Below are 17280 nucleotides of genomic sequence, written 5' to 3' on the forward strand. Positions count from 1 at the left end.
AAGGAGGACGGTGGAAAAGCACAAAAACAACCTGAGGGTCCTTGATCTCTCCTTGGTCTGAGAGGTCAGGGGCTGAGGCTGGAGGGGCCGCTGCGGGGAGGGGAGGCTGTGCAGGGACGCGGGGCGTGAAAGCAGCAGCCCCGCAGTACCATGATTATCTGCGGAAGTCTGAGTGCAAAACATAACCTGGCTTGAACCCTAAGTTCTCAGAGGCTCCCGAGGGGCGCTTTGGGGTTATAAACACCTAGCCAGAGACCTGCCTCGTGTGCATCTGCAGCCAGGTATTCGTGCACCGGAGGGAAAGCCATCAAAACCCGCGCAGATGTCCCTGGCAGCTGCAGCTGGGCTGCGGCAAACCACCCCTGCTGCTACAGGTTATTAGCGCCGCGGGGTCTGTCCCCTTCTCCTTGCTTGCTTGTGTATAGTCAGCTGTTAAAGGACACTGACATCACTTAATTAATGGTTTAATTGAATCGCACAAAGGGATTGGAATTGGCTGCCTGACTCTTTGCCACTGAGGCTCACGGAGGAAATAGTAAATCACCAATTCAGCAGATAAAGCTGCGCTCTAGCTAGAAAGCCCTTGTCGTGGGGGTTAGGGAAAGAGTTCCTCTTTCCCAAATAATATGCTGTTAGGGATTAGTCTGGGGGCTGTTTTTTCCAAGCCACCAGGTGTCATCTGCGTCCACGGGACAGGTAACTGAGTTAGACTCAATCTCCAAGGCACTCATTAAAGGATAGACAGACCAGAGGTAGCATCTTATCTGTTGGCCAGAATACTGTTTGGTTTCATCCCGTGTGACGGAGAAAGGTCCATGTAGTATGTTAAAATGGAGGGCGAGAACCCAGAAAGGCCACGGTTAAACCAGGATGGAGCTTGGCAGTCAGTAGCAGCTCCTGAGCTGGTTTTCAGGGTGGGGTTAAAAAAAACCAAACAAACCGAAACAACAGCAACTACAAACTTTTCTGAGAGTTAAGGAATCAAAGGTTAGGAGGAAGAGGAAGGAATGGAGAGAAAAATGTCCCGAAGCAATGGGGAAGCCCAAAGGGAGAGGATGTGACCCTAATGAGGGTGCTAATGCTGTGGCCATGCTACTCACGTAATTGCTGCTCAGGAGGAATGTGAGCCAGTAGAAAACGGTGTTCCACCCAGGCGCCAAGAAAAGCAATTAAAACTGGTAAATGCCAGTGGCTGACTAAAACCAGGCCTTTAATTAATAGTTTCATCTGAAGAGTAAGGAAATCATTAAGTGCTATTGGTGTCTATTAATTCCCTGCTAGAGGAACAACAATAGAGTGTTTAAAGACTTCTTTCACCGTACAGTGTGTGCAGGGAGGAGCAACCGAGCCCTTGCACAAGGAAGGAAAGCTCCCTTTGTGTAGCTGTGCTCTCCCCCAGCACTGACAACTGCCCCAGAAACCCAGGGTTTGCTGCAGAATTAACAGCTCAGAGTGAGCCTTTAGTTGGGACGTGGCTTTGGGCTGCTCCACCAGGGCAGGAGAGAAAGTGGGTAGAAAATCAAACCAGTGAAAAGCTGTGCAAATGAAGCACTGGGGGTTTGGAAGGCAAACGGGGGGTTTGGAAGGCAAATATTGCTCGATATTGTACAGATCTGGCCACTGAAAAGAGTGAAGAGTGTCAACTCTTCTGGAAAGTGCAAAATAGATCTCACTTGGAGGAAGAAAATAGGGATAGGTACCAGAAGCAGGCAGAGCGGACAGGGAGCTAAACTGTCCCACTGTGTAAGCAGTGGTGGTGTATTGGTGGAGTTCATCAAATGTTCACGACTTCTCAGAAGCCAGGGGTGTTAAGGAGCAGCCTTTATAAAGGGCACAGCCTTGATTCTAAGTCTGGATGAGACAAAGATTTATTGTAGTTGCTATTTGACTCTTGAGTCATCCACCTACTCTTCCCTGAATTTCAAAAGGACCACGGATCTCTTCCCAATCTTGTTTTTCAATCCATTCCATCGTATTTATCCAACATGGGCGCTTCTGCTGCGTCGCTGCAACAAGCAGCTTGTGGCAGAGCACGTTAGTGTCTGTATTTCTGCACGTGCACCGTGCCACGCAGCGCTGCCGAGCCTGCAGCTGGTGCTTCTCCTTTGTCAGGGCTGGTCACGGCGCTCAGCAGGAAGCAGGACGGCCTTGCTGTAAGGCACATCCGTGTTCGTGGCTGCCTTTTCCCCCTAGCTGCCCCAAATACTCAGAGATTAAATGATTAAATGTGGTTTGTCGCAGACTCGGCATATTCTCCTTAAAAAGAGTAATATGAAGTCACCAGAAGCTCGGCCATGTTTCTGGAGCAAGGGGGAGGCTCTTCTAGTCTGTCACACAAGTATGGAAGAACCTCTCCTCCTTGCCGTCAAACCTGTGACAGCTCAGGGAACTTCCCTTTCAGATAACCTCTCCTCTGTTCAAATTCAGGCAGTTGGAGTAAGGTAGGGGATTCATCTGAGTCTTGTTTTATTCTCTTCTGTCAAATGCAACTCAACAGGCTCTTCTAAGCAGACTGATTTCTTTCAAAACCTGCAGCGTGTCATTCAGCCCCATGAAGGAGGTTCACTGCCTTGTTGCCATGGTACCCTTTCTCTAAAGAGGAAGAGAATAGTTAATTATGCAATTTAAGAAACTAAGGAGGAGCGACAGAAAGAAAAATAATAGAAAGGAAGATTCTGGGTTTGTGATAAAACCGCTGGCTGCACCAAAACACACCGTGTTTACAAGTGAAACGTTTGCCCGGTGTATGCTGTATGTAGCCAAGGATTCTCTGGCAGTGTGGATTCCAAGTCGCTGCCCTGTGCTAGGCAGTGGGTTTCTGCCATCCAGGAAATCAAACCTGCTGTCAGTTACCGCTGTTACTTTCCCTGGTTAATGCTCCGGAGAGCCTCAGACATATTTGCTTGGCAGAAATTCTCTCTGGATGGAGCTGGGACGGCAATAATGCATCGCAGCCCTGTGACAAGCCCATGCTGCCTGTGGATATACAGAGGCACGGTTCAAGACATAAGTGTTTTAAATCTCCTTGGCAGCATTTCATTGTTTCTCAGGCCTGCTAACCCCCTGCTTGCCTTCCCCAGGAGCTCCAGCAAATCCAGTTTGTGGTGCATGAGGCAGAACTAAAGGGACTGCAAGCAGCAAAACTGGCACGATCCCAGCCCCTTGGAAGGGCTGGCATTTTCCATTTGCCAGTAGCACTGACAGGCCAGCTACAGCTTAGGTGAAACAAAGCACCGCAGCAGATCTTTGCCAATAAGGGATTCAGACTACGGTGCTCCACGCCGTGTGAACGGGGAGCGGCGCCTCTTGCATGGCACAGGGAGCTCTGCAAGCCAGGCGGAAAGGAAAGAGTTACTGTGTCTAGTTTCCAAGTGTGTGCGGTGAGAGAAAGACGGAAGGAAGATGAAGTGACCCCATGCAGTTGTTTACTACAGATGACTGCGAGACCTGATTCTGTACGTATCTCATGCTCCCCTTCCACCTAACCAGAGCAGTAGTAGCACTGAGGGCTAGACAAGAGCCACATACTGTGGAGAGAGGAAGAGAGCAGTTGAGAGGCAATAATAATCCAAAATACTTCTGGGAACACAGCAGGAACGACTGTCAGAAGACCAACATTTTAATCAGCAAACTTTGTACGCGAGAGGCTTCCCACTAAGGGGTACATGTACTCCTGCTTTTACCACCAGCTTCTATCGCCTGACCTTCCACGGCCCAGGCCTGTCTTCTCCGAGCTTCCCTCGGCAAACAATTCCATGAGGGGGGCTTTCCGGAATCTGACACGAGCAACACTCAACCCAGTCCCTGTTGTATGAGCTAATATTGAATGCAGCGTGTCTCTTCCGCTCCCCTCTCACATTCGCCTGGCTTTCCGTGGGCGGCAGCCGTTGTGTGGAACCGGGGTGTTGTCGGTGATGGAGATGACCTCCAACCCTCCCATAGTCAAACCCTTGATGGCAGCCTGGAAGAGTGAGACAGCAGATGATACGCTGTTAGCAACACGCTGCAGAGCAGAAAAGGGAAAAAGCTGAAGGAAAAATAGCTTGGTCCCCTGTCCAAAAAGTCAACTTGTTCCAATGGTTCTACTTTGTAATTATCCTGTAGATAAGTAATTAGTATCGGAATGTCCAGTTTAAAACTATCTGCTTCAGTTCTTTCATCAGATTTTCCATCAGTTTTGCTAACTTTACGTGGAAGAAGGTCCCAATACAGCTTTTATTCTGTCTCCAGAAGAAATTATTCTAAAATTCTTATTATTCTCAGTTTTCTTTACTGGCATTTGAGCAATGAATCCTTTATATTACCTTCTGAAAAAAAATCCCACGAATTAATAGGTACTGTCATAAGACTAGACTGATTTTTTTTTTTTTTATTAAAAAGGATGATGTCTGAGAAAGAAAAATATATGAAAAGAAACTGACACCTACTTTGCGTCCTGGTCCCAGTCCTTTCACCATGACTCGTACATGCAATACACCCTTCCCACGTGCTTTCTGAAAGAAGAATTGGTTAGTATTCTTTTTGATGTATCTACTGCTGCTCTGGCTCCCCTGGAGCCTTTCATTTGCTTTTGACCCACTATCATAGTATTCTCTAACTAAAAATAAAAAGTAGGTAGTAATGGATACAGAAGAGAATGATAGTGATTATTGCACAAAGCCTGACAGTAGAAGAAAAGGAAGCCTGGATACAACTGTGGCAGTTTCAAGAAAACTTGTGTTAAGCTGTCAACTCCATATACAGAGGAAGTGTTAAGATCAAACGATCTGTGACCTAAAGTCAGGACAGAAAATGACATATCCATGGATACCTGGCTAACAAAGAGTAACTCAAAGCTGTTTTCCCTTCTCTAATGCAGTGACTTCTATCCTGTGATCAGTGGATTCCTTCTAGAGGGTAAATGAGAAAAGCAGGCAAGCTTTATATTTGCTGTGCAGGAGTCCACACTTTCAGTGCAAAAATTTTAGGGACTTGCAAATTGAAAATGAAAAACACCTGCTGTAAAGCAGAGCAGTGCTGCCACCAAGTGGAGCTCTTCTGAGTCTCTCGGTTTCCACATTCAAGTGCAGTTAATCTACTACAAACTTTAACAGGGATAGAATACATCTGGGCAACCACAGCTATTCGGCTATTACGAGGCTCCGGTGAACAAAGATTAATAGTGAAAGTGTTCTTATATTCCTCTGAATCAATCATAATAAGCTGTTGGCCAGCAGCAGCACAGAACACCTCTGACATGAAAGGTTCCACCTAATTGAGGATGAGGATTTTCAGTTTAACCTTGCCTCGTGTTGCTGTAACGAGGGCCATAACATAGCCAGCTTCATCTTTTCCTGCTAACTGGACGCCCACGTGGTTTTTTTAGGCATTACTACAGTAAACCATATGCATCTGGAAACTACGTGCCCAGGGACATTGCTTTTTCTGACTAGAACTGCTGGTAGCAGCTCAGTTCTCCTGTGGCAGAGAGCAAATATAAAACATTCAGCCAGTAATTACAGCCACTTCTCAATCCCCTACAGTGCAAAATTAAACTGCTGCTGTTTCAGGGGCTTTTATTTCCAAAACGGCTGAGGTATGTTCACTTTGAATAAAAGAGCTATGAAACTGGAGCTAGGAAAGGATAGGCTACAAGCTACATTTCCCAGTCACAGCGTGTGCAGCTAAGATCACCCTCTGGGCATTTCTCACTGCTGTTTCAAACACATTTTGTCAGTGTGAAGATGCTCACTGTGTCAAATGAAGCTAGGGAAACTGTCAGCAAACAGCGTGCTGCTCGAGTGCTAAGGAGCAGAGGTCTGGAGTGCTGCTCATGAGCAAGGGATAAGCAATATGAACAAGAAGCCCCGCTTTCCCCCCAAAATAACTGAAGTTACTGCACTTGTCCTCCATTCCCCTGTACCCAGGTAGCAGGGGATGCAGTCAGGGACCCCCTCTGCGAGGGTGAGAATATTCAGTGCAGACTCACTGTTGCTGCCGCTATGCCGGCTGTCTGTGCCGCGATGGCAGTTCCCTTCTTGGCATTCTGGAAGCCTTCAGTGCCGCAGGATGTACGGGCAAACGGCCTGTTGTCAAAGCCGACCACTTGGATGTGGGTGCTATGGAAAGAGAGAGGCAAAAGAAAGGAATAAGCTAGCAGATGATTTTACTCTCCAGTTCCTCCTCGTTCTGCAAAGCTTCTCAAAACGCATAGCTCACCACAGAGCTCATCTCCCTTCTCAAAGCCATCTGAACTCAATCCTCTCTTTCAAAGTATCTCAGTTATGCTCACCAGCTGCAGAGACCTGCCAGCAGTGAACTTCAAGGTCATGCCTGGAGAATTGGAGATGGTAAAACCTTTCTGGATGACCTGCTCTGCTAGTTATCCCTCAGGTACAGTTAACCCTTTCGGACCCACCTCTTACTGTGAGCATTTTACCTTTTCCATGTATTAAGAAAAGCACAAAACACTTCTCAAACTCAAAAGACGTTTAAGAGGCAGCACAATATCACACTAGGGTTCACTAATGAAACACAATCATCTCTCATGGATAATACAATGACTTTTTCAACAGCTGCACAGTGCTAGAACTGAGGGCAGGAAGTACCCTGCCATTAGAGCCATCAGCATCTAATTATTCATATCAGAACACAGCCAAGAAGTAATAATAATAACTTTATTACTGTTAAAGACACTAGGAGGACAGTTATACTTCCTGAACAGCACTGAGGTTTGCAGTCAGTAGTATTATCCCCCCAGCCATGAACTGCCCTGACATTTTTCATTTAAAATGGCCGGCCTAGGCACATTAAGCTTTCATTTTACAGGCACAGGGGAAGCTCCTTTGCTCACTTGTTGTACGTCGCCTTGATGTGGGCTATCGGGATCTCCTCGTAGGTCTTTCCATCCCACCTCATGGAGCTCCTCTGCAGGATTAAAGGGCTGGGGAGCAAAATAACATTGTCAGACGCTCGCTCTTTACATCCAGCGAAGTTTTACGCTGTATCCTCCGGCAATTTGGAAAGGAAGACGGGACGGGGCGATGCCCGGAGCACCGACTCGGCTCACCTCAGGTCGGTGACGCTCTGCCCCTCCGCCTCCTGCGCGGCCTCCTTCGCGGCCAGCTCCCGCAGGCTCCGCACGCCGGCATGCAGGCAGCGGCCACTGCGGGAGAGAAAAAAGGGAAACGGGGGGCGATGAAACCCGTGACGGGACGAGAAAACCCCGGGGGCCACGGCCCGGCCCGGCCCGGCCCCGCCGCCCCTCACCCGCAGGCCGCCCCGAGCAGCCGTTGCCAGGCGACGGCGAGCGCCGCGCTCATGGCGGCCCGCGCGGCTCCCCTAAGATGGCGGCCGCCGCCTCGCCGCGAGGCACGCCGGGAGGAAAGATGGCGGCGGGCAGCCGCGGGGCACTGTGGGCTGCGCTTCAAGCATCATGGCGGCGCCCGTCGGGTCCTTAGCGGGCTGGGGGCGGTGGGTGAGTTCGTCCTCCTCTGCCGCTGTAACGCCCCGGCCGTGGCGGCTGTTCGGGGCGCTGTGCCTGCTGAGGCTGCCCCGCATCACGCAGCCCCTCCGCAGGGAGGAGGAGGAGATGGCGGCGCTCGTGGGGCAGGTAGGGCTAGGGGAACGGAGGGGAGAGGCAGAGGGAGCCCTCCGGTACCGCTCGGGGCTGCGTGTGAGGGGTTTTGTCCCGAAACCCGGCCCCTGGTGCTGGTGGGTGACCTGAGCGATCAAATCTTCTGTTGCCCCTTTAGATAGAGCTGGAGAAGAGCCGCTACTCCGACCACGAGGTCCGCAAGCTGGAGGAGGAGGAGCAGCTCAGGAGGAGGAAGGAGAGCTCGTACGACGAGGATGAGGCGCCTGGTAAAACGGTCGTCATGGCCCAGGACCTGGAGGACAAGTGGGAACAGAAATTACTTCAGTTCAGCCCGGCCCCGCGGGTGACAGGTACCAGCTAAGTGAAGTGTCTTGGCAGGTGCAGTGTCTTGGCTGGTCCTCTGTTAAACACACCTGGGTGCGGTTTTGTGTAGGGAAGGCATTTGCCAAGTTATTTATTTCTCTAAAAACTTGATACTTTGGCAGTGTGGCTAGCACGTGAGGAATTAACTGGATTATAAAGGAATGGGGGCTGCAGTGCTGTGAAGATAGGCACGTTCACACAACCTTAACAGAGCAGACTGGGAAAAACTTGTGTTGTTCCCAGGAAACTTCCATGAAAAACCTTGGAAAGTTTGGTTCCTATGCTTGCCTGTTATTCTTACTGGGTCTCCAGCTTGACAGAAATTAAACTGCTCACTACAAATTCCCTTTGAAAACAGAACAGGTAAGAGTACATTTTAGCAGTGGCATTAGAGTACCTGTACTCAGGTAGAGTACGTTTTAGCATTTCTGAACCCTGCATTCACTCCCAGAGTGACTGAGAATATTTCTGTCTAGATTTTTGTCTTGTTCCACATATCTGCGTTCTCTCTGTGTTGTTGCTGGAAGGGAATGAGATGCAGAGAGACAGTGAATCATGCTGATCAGACCAGTGCAGCTGGGAGACTTTGTTTCCAACATGTGTCGTTTTTGTGGCAGATGCTGATAAAAAAGATGATCGAACGTCTCTGAACAGGAAGCTGGACAGTAACCTGATGCTGCTGGTGAAGCAGAAGATTGGTAACCAGGAGCTGTGGCTCCTGCCTCAAGTGGAATGGCAGCCTGGAGAGACTATGCGAAACACAGCTGAGCGAGCCATGGCTACGTTTTTGGGTATGTAGCTTGCTGTGTGCCTGCCTCTTGCTCCTCTTTGTCCTAGTCTTTTTTTTTTTTTCTTTTCCCTTGCTCTACCTGAGGGATATTTGCCATCTGTACTGAAATCACCTCCCATCTGCTGGGAAGAGGTATTTCATAGCAGTGGGACTGTGCTTGAGTAATGGGGTTTCTGGCAAGATCCTGGGTGATCTGCTCCTTAACTGTGCTCAGCTGTGCTGCAGTGTGAGGGGCTGAGAGCCAGCAGGCTGGGAGCTGGGCTCTCTGGCTGCCAGCAGCTGCAGTGCCAGGTCTGGCCCTTGCAGTCTGATGTTTGAGCAGCACCAGATGCCACCTGGATGGTCTAGGCTGTCTCCAGGTGTACAGCTTCCCCTTCCCTTTTGTCACCCTGTAGCAGCTTTTGTGGCAGATGGATGATAGCAAACACGCGTGTCCTTGCTTTGCTGCGTGAGTTGGCAGAGCTTGATATTCTCGCTACCTCTGAGAGGACTTCATGAACTTGGGACGAGTTACTTTTTCATGAGAAAAGACTTTAAAGTGGCAGTATTTCTGGCCAGAAGAGGGAACAGTCGGTCTGAACCAGATAGAAGGAGCGTCCTATGCTGTCTGTCTGTTATTACGGGAGAACAGTTACCATCGCTCTGTGTTCTTACATCTTGTTTTCTTTCTCTTGCACTGCTGGGGCCTTCCAGGAGATCACATTCAAGCCAAAATCCTGGGGAATGCACCATATGGGATTTACAAGTATAAGTTTCCCAGGGCCATCAGGACTGAAGATAACGTGGGAGCCAAAGTATTCTTCTACAAAGCCTTCCTCCAGAGCAGTGATTTGTCGCAGGCAGAGCTGAAGAAAGATTATCTGTGGGTCACAAAGGATGAGCTGGGAGCTTACTTGAAGCCGGAATACCTGAAAAAAGTCAATCGATTCCTTCTGGACTTATAAGTGATAAGCTGTGCTCCAGCAGGTGGGGAAGATGTGGGATGTGACTCTGAGAAGTAGAAGAGCTGCTGCTTTGCACGGCCTGTGTATATAGGATGTTAAGTAGGGCTCTGGAGGATAAATTGCCTTTGCCTTACTTCCCACTTCTCTTCACCAGGCCTGTTCTAAATAAATATTAAAACTTATACTCTGAAGTGAAGCTCTCCTCAGGGAGTTCTTCTAGAAGTGCATGTTGTGATCTGTTCCTCACCCAAGTGTGCAACTCCCTGAGGCTTTGGTACCCAGGAGGCTTGCTCTCCTCACCAGACCCCTGTCATAGTCTAGAGCTGAAATGGTTTCTTCTAAATAATGGCTAATGCTTGTCTCTGACACCTGCTCTTTAGTAAGAGCAGCTCTGGAGAGTGATCTTTGTGTCCAGGTGGGAATAGCTGCCCTTAAGTGTAAGGGGGTGAGTAGCCAGCTAGATATAATGGAAGACCTGGCAAGGGAGTGATTTTCTTTGGCACCATCCCAGTCCCCTAAGGCTGTAGTTTTCTGGTGGATTGTTACGATGCCCAGGGGAAGATATGCACATTGCAGCGTGCAGCAGAGCAGCGATCAGTTGCTTATCCAAGGATTAGCTTTTGCAGGCCTGGAGCAGCTCCACCAGCATTTCCAGCAATGCCTTCATCTGTCTGGACGCGGTGGCCAAGCTCGTGATCCCCTGGAACCCTTTAGCTTCTCCAGAGGTAATCAGCTCATTGGCCCAGCTGGGCAGGAGGTCGGCTGTCCTTAACCCGTCCCCCATGGGTGAAGGTTCCTCCAGCCAGAAACAAGAAGCCTGGTACTGCAGAGAGGGGAACTCATCATGGATCATGGGCAGCAGATGAGGGCTCACAAGGCTGGGCAATTTCTGGGGAGCTGGAAGCTGGGTTGTTCACATCTTAGTCATGTTTAATTAGCGTTGAAGCTGCCTCTGGCCTAACAGTCCACAATACACAGTGGCCCTGGAGGGGACAGATGTGGTGGGAACTATCAGTAGCTCCTCAGATGACTGCTGCTTTCCCACATGTGCTGAATCAGTCCTTTTGGGCCTGAAGCTGTAGTAACAGCGAAGGAGAGTAACACTTGAGCAGCAGCTCTTTGGGGCTGAAATGCTAATTTTTGCTTGCGAGGGGAAGGCTGCTCTAGTGTTCCTTCTTCCTGAGAGCAGCCGTAAAGGTAAGGTGGCTTTGAGTTCTCCTGTCCCAACGTGCGAGGCCAGCCCTGCTGCTAGCCCAGCCCAGCCAGGTCTACCTCAGGTAGCCTGGCTCTTGCTGCAATTTCTTTATTAGAAGAGCTATCCTGTGCTTATAGGGTGCTGGCTTGTCTCTCTGGGTCTGTTTTTATTTCCTGGGGTGCTTTTTCTGGTTGTAAATTTGCTGTCTGGTAGTCAGACTGTGGGCCTGGCGCTGGCTGGACTTTGCACGGAATCAGCCTTCAGTGGCAGGGAGAGAGAGAAGGAGGAAATAGGTGTCGTTAATCATCTGGAGAGGGTTCGGCCTCCAGAGGTGGAACTGAGATTGCTATATATATTATATCAGTCCTTTGGGAGCTGCAGGCCTCAAATTAAAGCTATCCTTAATCACTCCACAGGCCATTGGAGTGGGGGTTAGCACAGCAGCCTTCCATTTTCTAATGCTGGGCAGATGGAAGCTGCAGGCTTGCCATAAACTATAAACAAAACAAAACTTGGTTTCTTGAAGCACCCTTGCAGGCCTGGCAAAGGAGGCTGTCTGCAGCAGAGAGCGTTTGCAAGGAGGAAGTATGGAGCAGAGTGTGTGCCTGCAAGCTGCAGGTTTGTTGGCTGCTGTCTGTGCTCAGCCCTGTGGAAGGGGAGACTCCTCTTCTTCGAGACTGAAAGCGCTTGCAGAGGGGAGAGATGAGTCAGGCTGTGCCCCTCGTGCCCCCAGCAGCCTGAGGCTATGGGTGCAGATGGCCAAGGACTGGGCTTTTCTCTGCCCCCTGGTTTCAGGCTGTTGCTGGCGCAGTAGCACACAGCTTCTGGGCAGAGCTTTGTGGTCTTGCCGAGGTCTCTGCGCCATTTCCCATGCTAGAGGCAGGTTTTGTGCTGCTGGAGTGAGGCTTTCAAAGCATATGAGATGGTGTTTAAGCACTGCTTTTTTGCTCTCAAAACAAGGAGCACAAAAGAGAGAAAAAGCTGTATGGAAAGCTTGGTGATCTTGAAACTCAGACAATTCTTCTCCGGCTTGCTCAAGCAACAAGTCTTTGGGCACTGCTGAGAGGTGTAGCACCCTCCAGCAACGGAGAGGCCGGAATCTTCAGCCTCTTTTATTTTTTATCTTTTTCCTCAGGCTCAGGCCTTTGTTCTTACAGGCTTCAGGTGCATAAGAAACTGGGTCTTCTCTGGAAGCTGAAATTATTGCTTTCTCAGCACCTAAAACAGGAATTTCTGCTCCCAACCTGCATAGGAACAACGCCTTTTTTTCCTTCCTTCTACTGTTTGTTCTATTTAAGGGCCCACAGCCAGTTGCTGTGAACAATCCCAGATCCTCTCGCATGGGTGCTTTTGCTCACTTCTTGTTCGGTGTGACCTGCTCCCCTTCCCCACGGCCTCTGTGAGCGGAGCATCACGCAGCCTTGTCTTCTGCAGGCTGCACCGCCTGGGGAGGGAGCTGGAGGGTGCCAACAGTCAGCCTGCAGACTTTCTGCTGCTCGAAGCCGTGCTCGGCACAGAACACTTTTTGTTCGTGAAGGCGGTGCACGAAAGCCAGATCGTTCCCCCCTTCAACGAGCAAGGATGCATACCATTTAGATAACTTCTCCCTGATGCAGTGCCGCCCCACAGCCGTTGCTAAAAGCCTCCTGAAGCAGAAACAAATGTAAGGATCAATTGCAGCCTAAAACTGCATCTAAGTTATTGCTTCAGCCACCATGTTAGAAGAGAGAGATTAAAGTTTTCCGTGTGACAAATTGGGTGCTAGCACTCCCCTCCAGCAACGGAGAGATAGCAAGTCCTAATAAAACCACTTCTCAGCTTCGCAGGTACGGTTTTCCGCTCTTTCCCCTACAAAATGCCTTCCTTAGCTGATATCCTGCCCTGTCTGGGGTGTGGTGGTCTCTAAGCAGAGCCCCGCGTGCATGTTTTGTGATGTGGTAACACCGAACTGTTCACAACCCCACACTTCCCCATGTAACAGGCAGCTGTTAGTAATTGTTGCTCCTTCTGGCTGGCTCCAAGCGATGAAAAGCTTCAATATTTGGAAGATTAATGCATGTAGAACCAGGAGAGGCTGACAGCCGTGGTCTACGCTGCTTCAGGGAAGCTGTCCCGGTGCAGTGCCCCTTCCGGCTGGGGCGAGGGTGGGTGGGTAGGAGTTGGGCCGTAACCGTGGGCTTATCCCTGTCCTGTCCCAGAGGATGAGGGGTCTTGTGGCTGGCTCCCCAGCAGCATCGGTCACCTGCTTTTGTTCTGTCCAAGCTCCCATTTTTGAGTTGAAAGGGATCTGTCTCTATGGGGGGAGGCTTTTTGTGGTGTGTTACTGCAGGGGAGGCAGCACGGAGCGTTCTGCTCGGGGCAGCCAGGACGCCCTGCAGAAAACGCTGTGGGGAATCAGGTCGGGGCAGGTCACCAGCGGTAGGAGTGGATCAGGTCTCATCCTTCTGTTTCGAGGACACCTTTTCCCTCCCATATCTGCAAGGACGCCGAGCAGGGGCAGGCAGGGTGCTGCGCTTGGACGAATCTCTGCAAAGGTAAGGACTGGCGTAAAAGAAGGAGAGCTGCTGGGAAGCTGGGACTCGGGGAAAACAGCTCCAGAAGCTTTGCTGTGAATACCCAGTCCTCAACACCAAGCCCTCCAAAAGCAAAGCCAGGAATTTGTGAGGTAAGCACAAAATGCTGACAGCAGGAAGCTCCTTCAGGTTGTTCTAGGTACAGCTTTGCTGTCAAGGCTACTTTTCCCTAACAGATCGTGGGGGTTATAAAATCCTTTGGCAGGACTTCATGGGCAGGGCTTGGAGACCCAAGGGCATTTCTCAGTTGAAATATGACGGGATGTTCAGCAACATTAAAACGAAGCTTCTTCAAAACCCAGGCGAGGCAATAAAGCCTTTATACAGGGTGTGTGAGGCTTTTGGGCTCAGCAAAGCCTACTCCAGAAGCAAGAAGGGTGCTAGCAGGAGCTGGCCACTTATATAGCTACAGCAAATGCCCCATCTCGTAATTACACCCCATCTCATAATTAACTGAGGAAAAAATTTTCCAGGTAACAGTTTGCAACTTAAGGCTGATTCCTGCTGGCTGGGCTGCTGCCTCCACGCTTCCTGCTCGCTCTCATCTATCACAGCAATTATGCACGTTACGTTTCTCCTTGCAGGTTTTCCCCTCCCAAATGTTATTCCTCCGCATTAAACCTGTGGGGGAAAGTGAATTACTGGAGAAAGGAACCAGGTATAATCCAGGTTTAATGGGCGCACAGAAAAAGCACGCCGGGCTGGGAGGGAGGCTCAGCCAGCGTCCTGCTCTGCAGGCAAACAGAAATTTATCTCGATGTGTGTATGTATCTGGCTTCATGATCTGTGAGCTCTTAATAATTGGTTTGGTGACCTGCCAGCAGCGTGCTCTCTCTGTAGAGCTTTCCCCAGTCCCTGGTTAATGTAACAGGTCACAAATCCCATTTGCTTTTGAATTCTGAGTAATCCTCTTGCTAATGTCGCCTAGTGCTTTTTGGGAAGCGTTGGAGGCGATTGGAGCCCTGTGCTCATCAGTAAATCTGCTTCTGTGTGCTCGTGAGCCCCTGCCCTGCCTGGCTCTTCCAAGTGACCGGTGCGGCCCGTTTGTGTCAGACACCGCCGTGTGCCCCTGCAAAGCAGCAATTGCCTCCCGAGCTGTGGTTTGCGCTCAGCGCCGTGTGTCCTCGGGCAGCTACGTGGTGTCACCTCCCCGTGCTCTGGGCTGTTTGCCCTCTTTTTCCTGACAAATCAGTCCACCTGGGTTGATTCCCAAGCCCTCACCCTGTTGCGGAGTGAGGAGCACGGTGGGGACTCCCTGTGCGGGGCCCGATGCCCAGATGTCTCTGCCTCCAATTTAAGATCTAAATTCCACCGAGGATGGAGTCGGGTGTTGCTGCCTGTGAAATGGCTCGGTGCTGGGCACTAGATGGCAGGCAGCGACTGGGAAATCCCATCCATGGAGCTTCCCTTCCCTCTTAAAACCACCTCCTGTTCTCCAGAGTGGGAGCCTGAAGACTGGCGTAGGGACCGCCAGTTCCTAACCACTGTGCCCAGGTTTGGTGGCTTGTGCCTCGGAGGGTCCCGGGCACAAGCAGGGGGTCGTGTTTGTTCCACGGAGCCTTGACAAGTAACCGGAGGCTCAAAGGAGTCCCGAGAGCAGGGAAAAGAGGCAGAGAGCAGGCAGGCTGGGTTTGGTGATGGAGGATGCTTAGGGCTGTGGGGGTGTGGGAGGGTTGGGGGCATGGGGGTGATGGACGGACCTGTATGGGGTAGAGAGAGGGGCAAAAAGTGGTGGTGGGTGTTTGATGCAGGCAGGTAGAAGTCAGCAGCTCCTCTGGCCATTTCCCATGGCTCGGTTGTGCAGGGGTTGCTTTAGAGAGGGCGTTGGACACGGCTTCACCTAGCTGAGCTTTTGGGGCTTTATCCCCAAGGGTGGGGATAGAAGTGGAGTTGTCTGGAAGAGAGGGTGCAGCTGTACCCCTACCCAAAGTGCTGCAGCACGTGCTCCTGTGTAATACGAGGGAGCAGGACTGGCAAATTCCCTCCTCCATCCTCCCTCATCTCCTGTGGGTCTGAGCTGGAGGTGTCCCTGTGACCTGCTGAGTGCTGCCCTCACCCCTACAAAGGCCCCGTGGTGCTGGGCACCTGTGTGTCCCCTCCAGGCACAGTGCCGCAGCCCCCGTGCTGCGTGCTGGGTGTTGGAGGTCCCCTGTAAGTACCTTCCAACAAAAAGGGGATTATCTATAGCTTGTTAGAGGCCTTGCAGGGAGGGAGAATAAGGCTCTTTGCTCTGAAATGTTCTCTTCCCTGGGATTACAAGATAATACATATGAAACGACATTAGCTCAGCCAGGTTTATGGATTATTTGAAAATCAAATTCTTTTAATCTCATCCACCATCTGGCAGCGGCATGGCAGCCAGCTCGCTGCCGCTTCCACCCTGGCTGTGTCGGAGCAAGGGGACACCAGCGTCCCTGGTCACCGCTGAGCAGCCTGGCACCGGGGCCAGCCCTTGTCCTGATCCCTTTCTGACGGCGTGGAGGTGACAAATCCCAGGAGCCACCTCCGAGAAACTGTGAGCTCTCCGGGGGTGCACAGGGGATGTGTGAGTGTGCAAGGGATATGTGCTGAATGCTGGCGTTCCTGCATGCCGTGGGTATGGCTACCAGCTCCCTGGGGAGAGGGGACGAGGTCGGTGACACCCCTGTTTTCATCCAGGGGACAGCCAGCCCCTGCTGCTGTTTTTCAGACGTGAAGGCAGCCAGGCTGCAGCGCGGCTCAGCTCTCGTGTTTTTGTCGTGAGTTGCTTTGCCCTCTTTGCTGAGCCTCAACAGGACCATCCGTCTTCTCCCGTCTCCTCCAGAACACTTGTGCACCTACTACCAAGGAGCTTCATAATCTCAGTACCCATTTAACATGAATAAAAAGCCTTCTGGGACAATAGGTCACGGTTGCACAATTTAGCTTGAGTAGAGAAAAGGCCTTTATAGCTATGAATATATGAATACTTAAAACATATATATATATATAACGTTGGTTAACATCAGGACACGGAAGCATAACATATATATAGCGTCGGGCTAACGGCTTGTTCCTTGGCTCCCTCCTCAGCAGGCTGTGGCTGCTCTGCCTGCCAGCTCCATCCCAGCTCCAGCTCCTCGGGGCTGGGGTCGCGATTCCGCGGCGCTGTCGGCCCGGAGAGCGGCCGTGGTGGGCACGGGGAGCGTGCTGCAGCCGCCCCTCGGTGGGCATGGGGTGCGAGAGGTGAGGGTGTGACCCCTCTGCCCGCAGGTAAGGGCTGGCAGCAGCGGTTTGCTGCTGCGATTTGTGCGCCCTGAGGATGGTGGCATTCAATAAAAAGGGGAAAGCAAACAATAATAATAAAAAACCCCACAGTTTTAAAGAAAAGAAAGCATCTTTTCTGTAGTTGACTAATTACACAATCAAAAACAATCACAACAAGCGTTGTCTGTATCATTAGGATTCCTTGTTTTTTCGGTATATTGTGGTTTTAATTAAACAAAGCCCTAGATTGTTTCTTTTTTCTTTTTTTTTTACCCTCCTTTGTAACAAATTCTTTTTTTTTTTTTTTATTAGTGCCAAAGAATAAATTAATTGTGTAATTAGCGACTATTACTTTGTCGTTCCTGGGAGGATTATTTCCAGGTTGTGTGTGTGTGTAGTGGCTGGGGAACGGTGATGAGAAGTTGTCTGGCACCAAGACTCCCTGGAAGCAGCTCTCTGTGCCGGGGGAGCCAACAGGAGGAGTGTGGAAAGACACTGCCAGGCTGGCTGGGGGAGGCCACCAAGCCCTCATGGTGTTCCCTTGCTTATTAGCACTCCTGTGAGTAATTGTGATTAGTTTTGATGCAGAAATGCCCTCCAGAAGGCATCCTCAG

At 50.6% G+C, this 17280-nt stretch overlaps 2 protein-coding genes across 2 annotated transcripts; one reads left to right on the forward strand and one right to left on the reverse strand.

Moving 5' to 3' along the window:
- Positions 1-3598: 3598 nt before the first annotated feature.
- MRPS11 (mitochondrial ribosomal protein S11) lies at positions 3599-7339 on the reverse strand. Its single transcript, XM_040569665.1, has 6 exons — positions 7249-7339; positions 7049-7144; positions 6833-6922; positions 5969-6098; positions 4428-4493; positions 3599-3961 (listed from the first exon to the last, which is right to left on the reverse strand). The coding sequence occupies exons 1-6, from the start codon at positions 7299-7301 to the stop codon at positions 3854-3856; spliced, it is 543 nt and encodes a 180-aa protein (XP_040425599.1). The 5' UTR covers positions 7302-7339; the 3' UTR covers positions 3599-3853.
- Positions 7340-7377: 38 nt separating this feature from the next.
- On the forward strand, positions 7378-9855 carry MRPL46 (mitochondrial ribosomal protein L46). Its single transcript, XM_040569664.1, has 4 exons — positions 7378-7591; positions 7734-7926; positions 8557-8730; positions 9423-9855. Exons 1-4 carry the CDS (start codon positions 7415-7417, stop codon positions 9671-9673), a joined length of 795 nt encoding a protein of 264 aa, XP_040425598.1. The 5' UTR covers positions 7378-7414; the 3' UTR covers positions 9674-9855.
- The last annotated feature ends 7425 nt before the right edge of the window (positions 9856-17280 follow it).

Source organism: Cygnus olor, chromosome 11 (assembly GCF_009769625.2).
Source record: "Cygnus olor isolate bCygOlo1 chromosome 11, bCygOlo1.pri.v2, whole genome shotgun sequence".
Classification (NCBI taxonomy): domain Eukaryota; kingdom Metazoa; phylum Chordata; class Aves; order Anseriformes; family Anatidae; genus Cygnus; species Cygnus olor.

Bases quoted from the DNA above. Each gene is read 5' to 3' on its own strand.
- MRPL46 (XM_040569664.1), top strand. From the start codon at position 7,415: ATGGCGGCGCCCGTCGGGTCCTTAGCGGGCTGGGGGCGGTGGGTGAGT. The intron at 7,592-7,733 runs GTAGGGCTAGGG...TTGCCCCTTTAG, and splicing joins TGGCGGCGCTCGTGGGGCAG to ATAGAGCTGGAGAAGAGCCG. The intron at 8,731-9,422 runs GTATGTAGCTTG...GGGGCCTTCCAG, and splicing joins AGCCATGGCTACGTTTTTGG to GAGATCACATTCAAGCCAAA.
- MRPS11 (XM_040569665.1), bottom strand. From the start codon at position 7,301: ATGAGCGCGGCGCTCGCCGTCGCCTGGCAACGGCTGCTCGGGGCGGCC. The intron at 6,923-7,048 runs GTGAGCCGAGTC...TTTGCTCCCCAG, and splicing joins CAGAGCGTCACCGACCTGAG to CCCTTTAATCCTGCAGAGGA. The intron at 6,099-6,832 runs GTGAGCAAAGGA...CTCTTTCCATAG, and splicing joins ATCAAGGCGACGTACAACAA to CACCCACATCCAAGTGGTCG.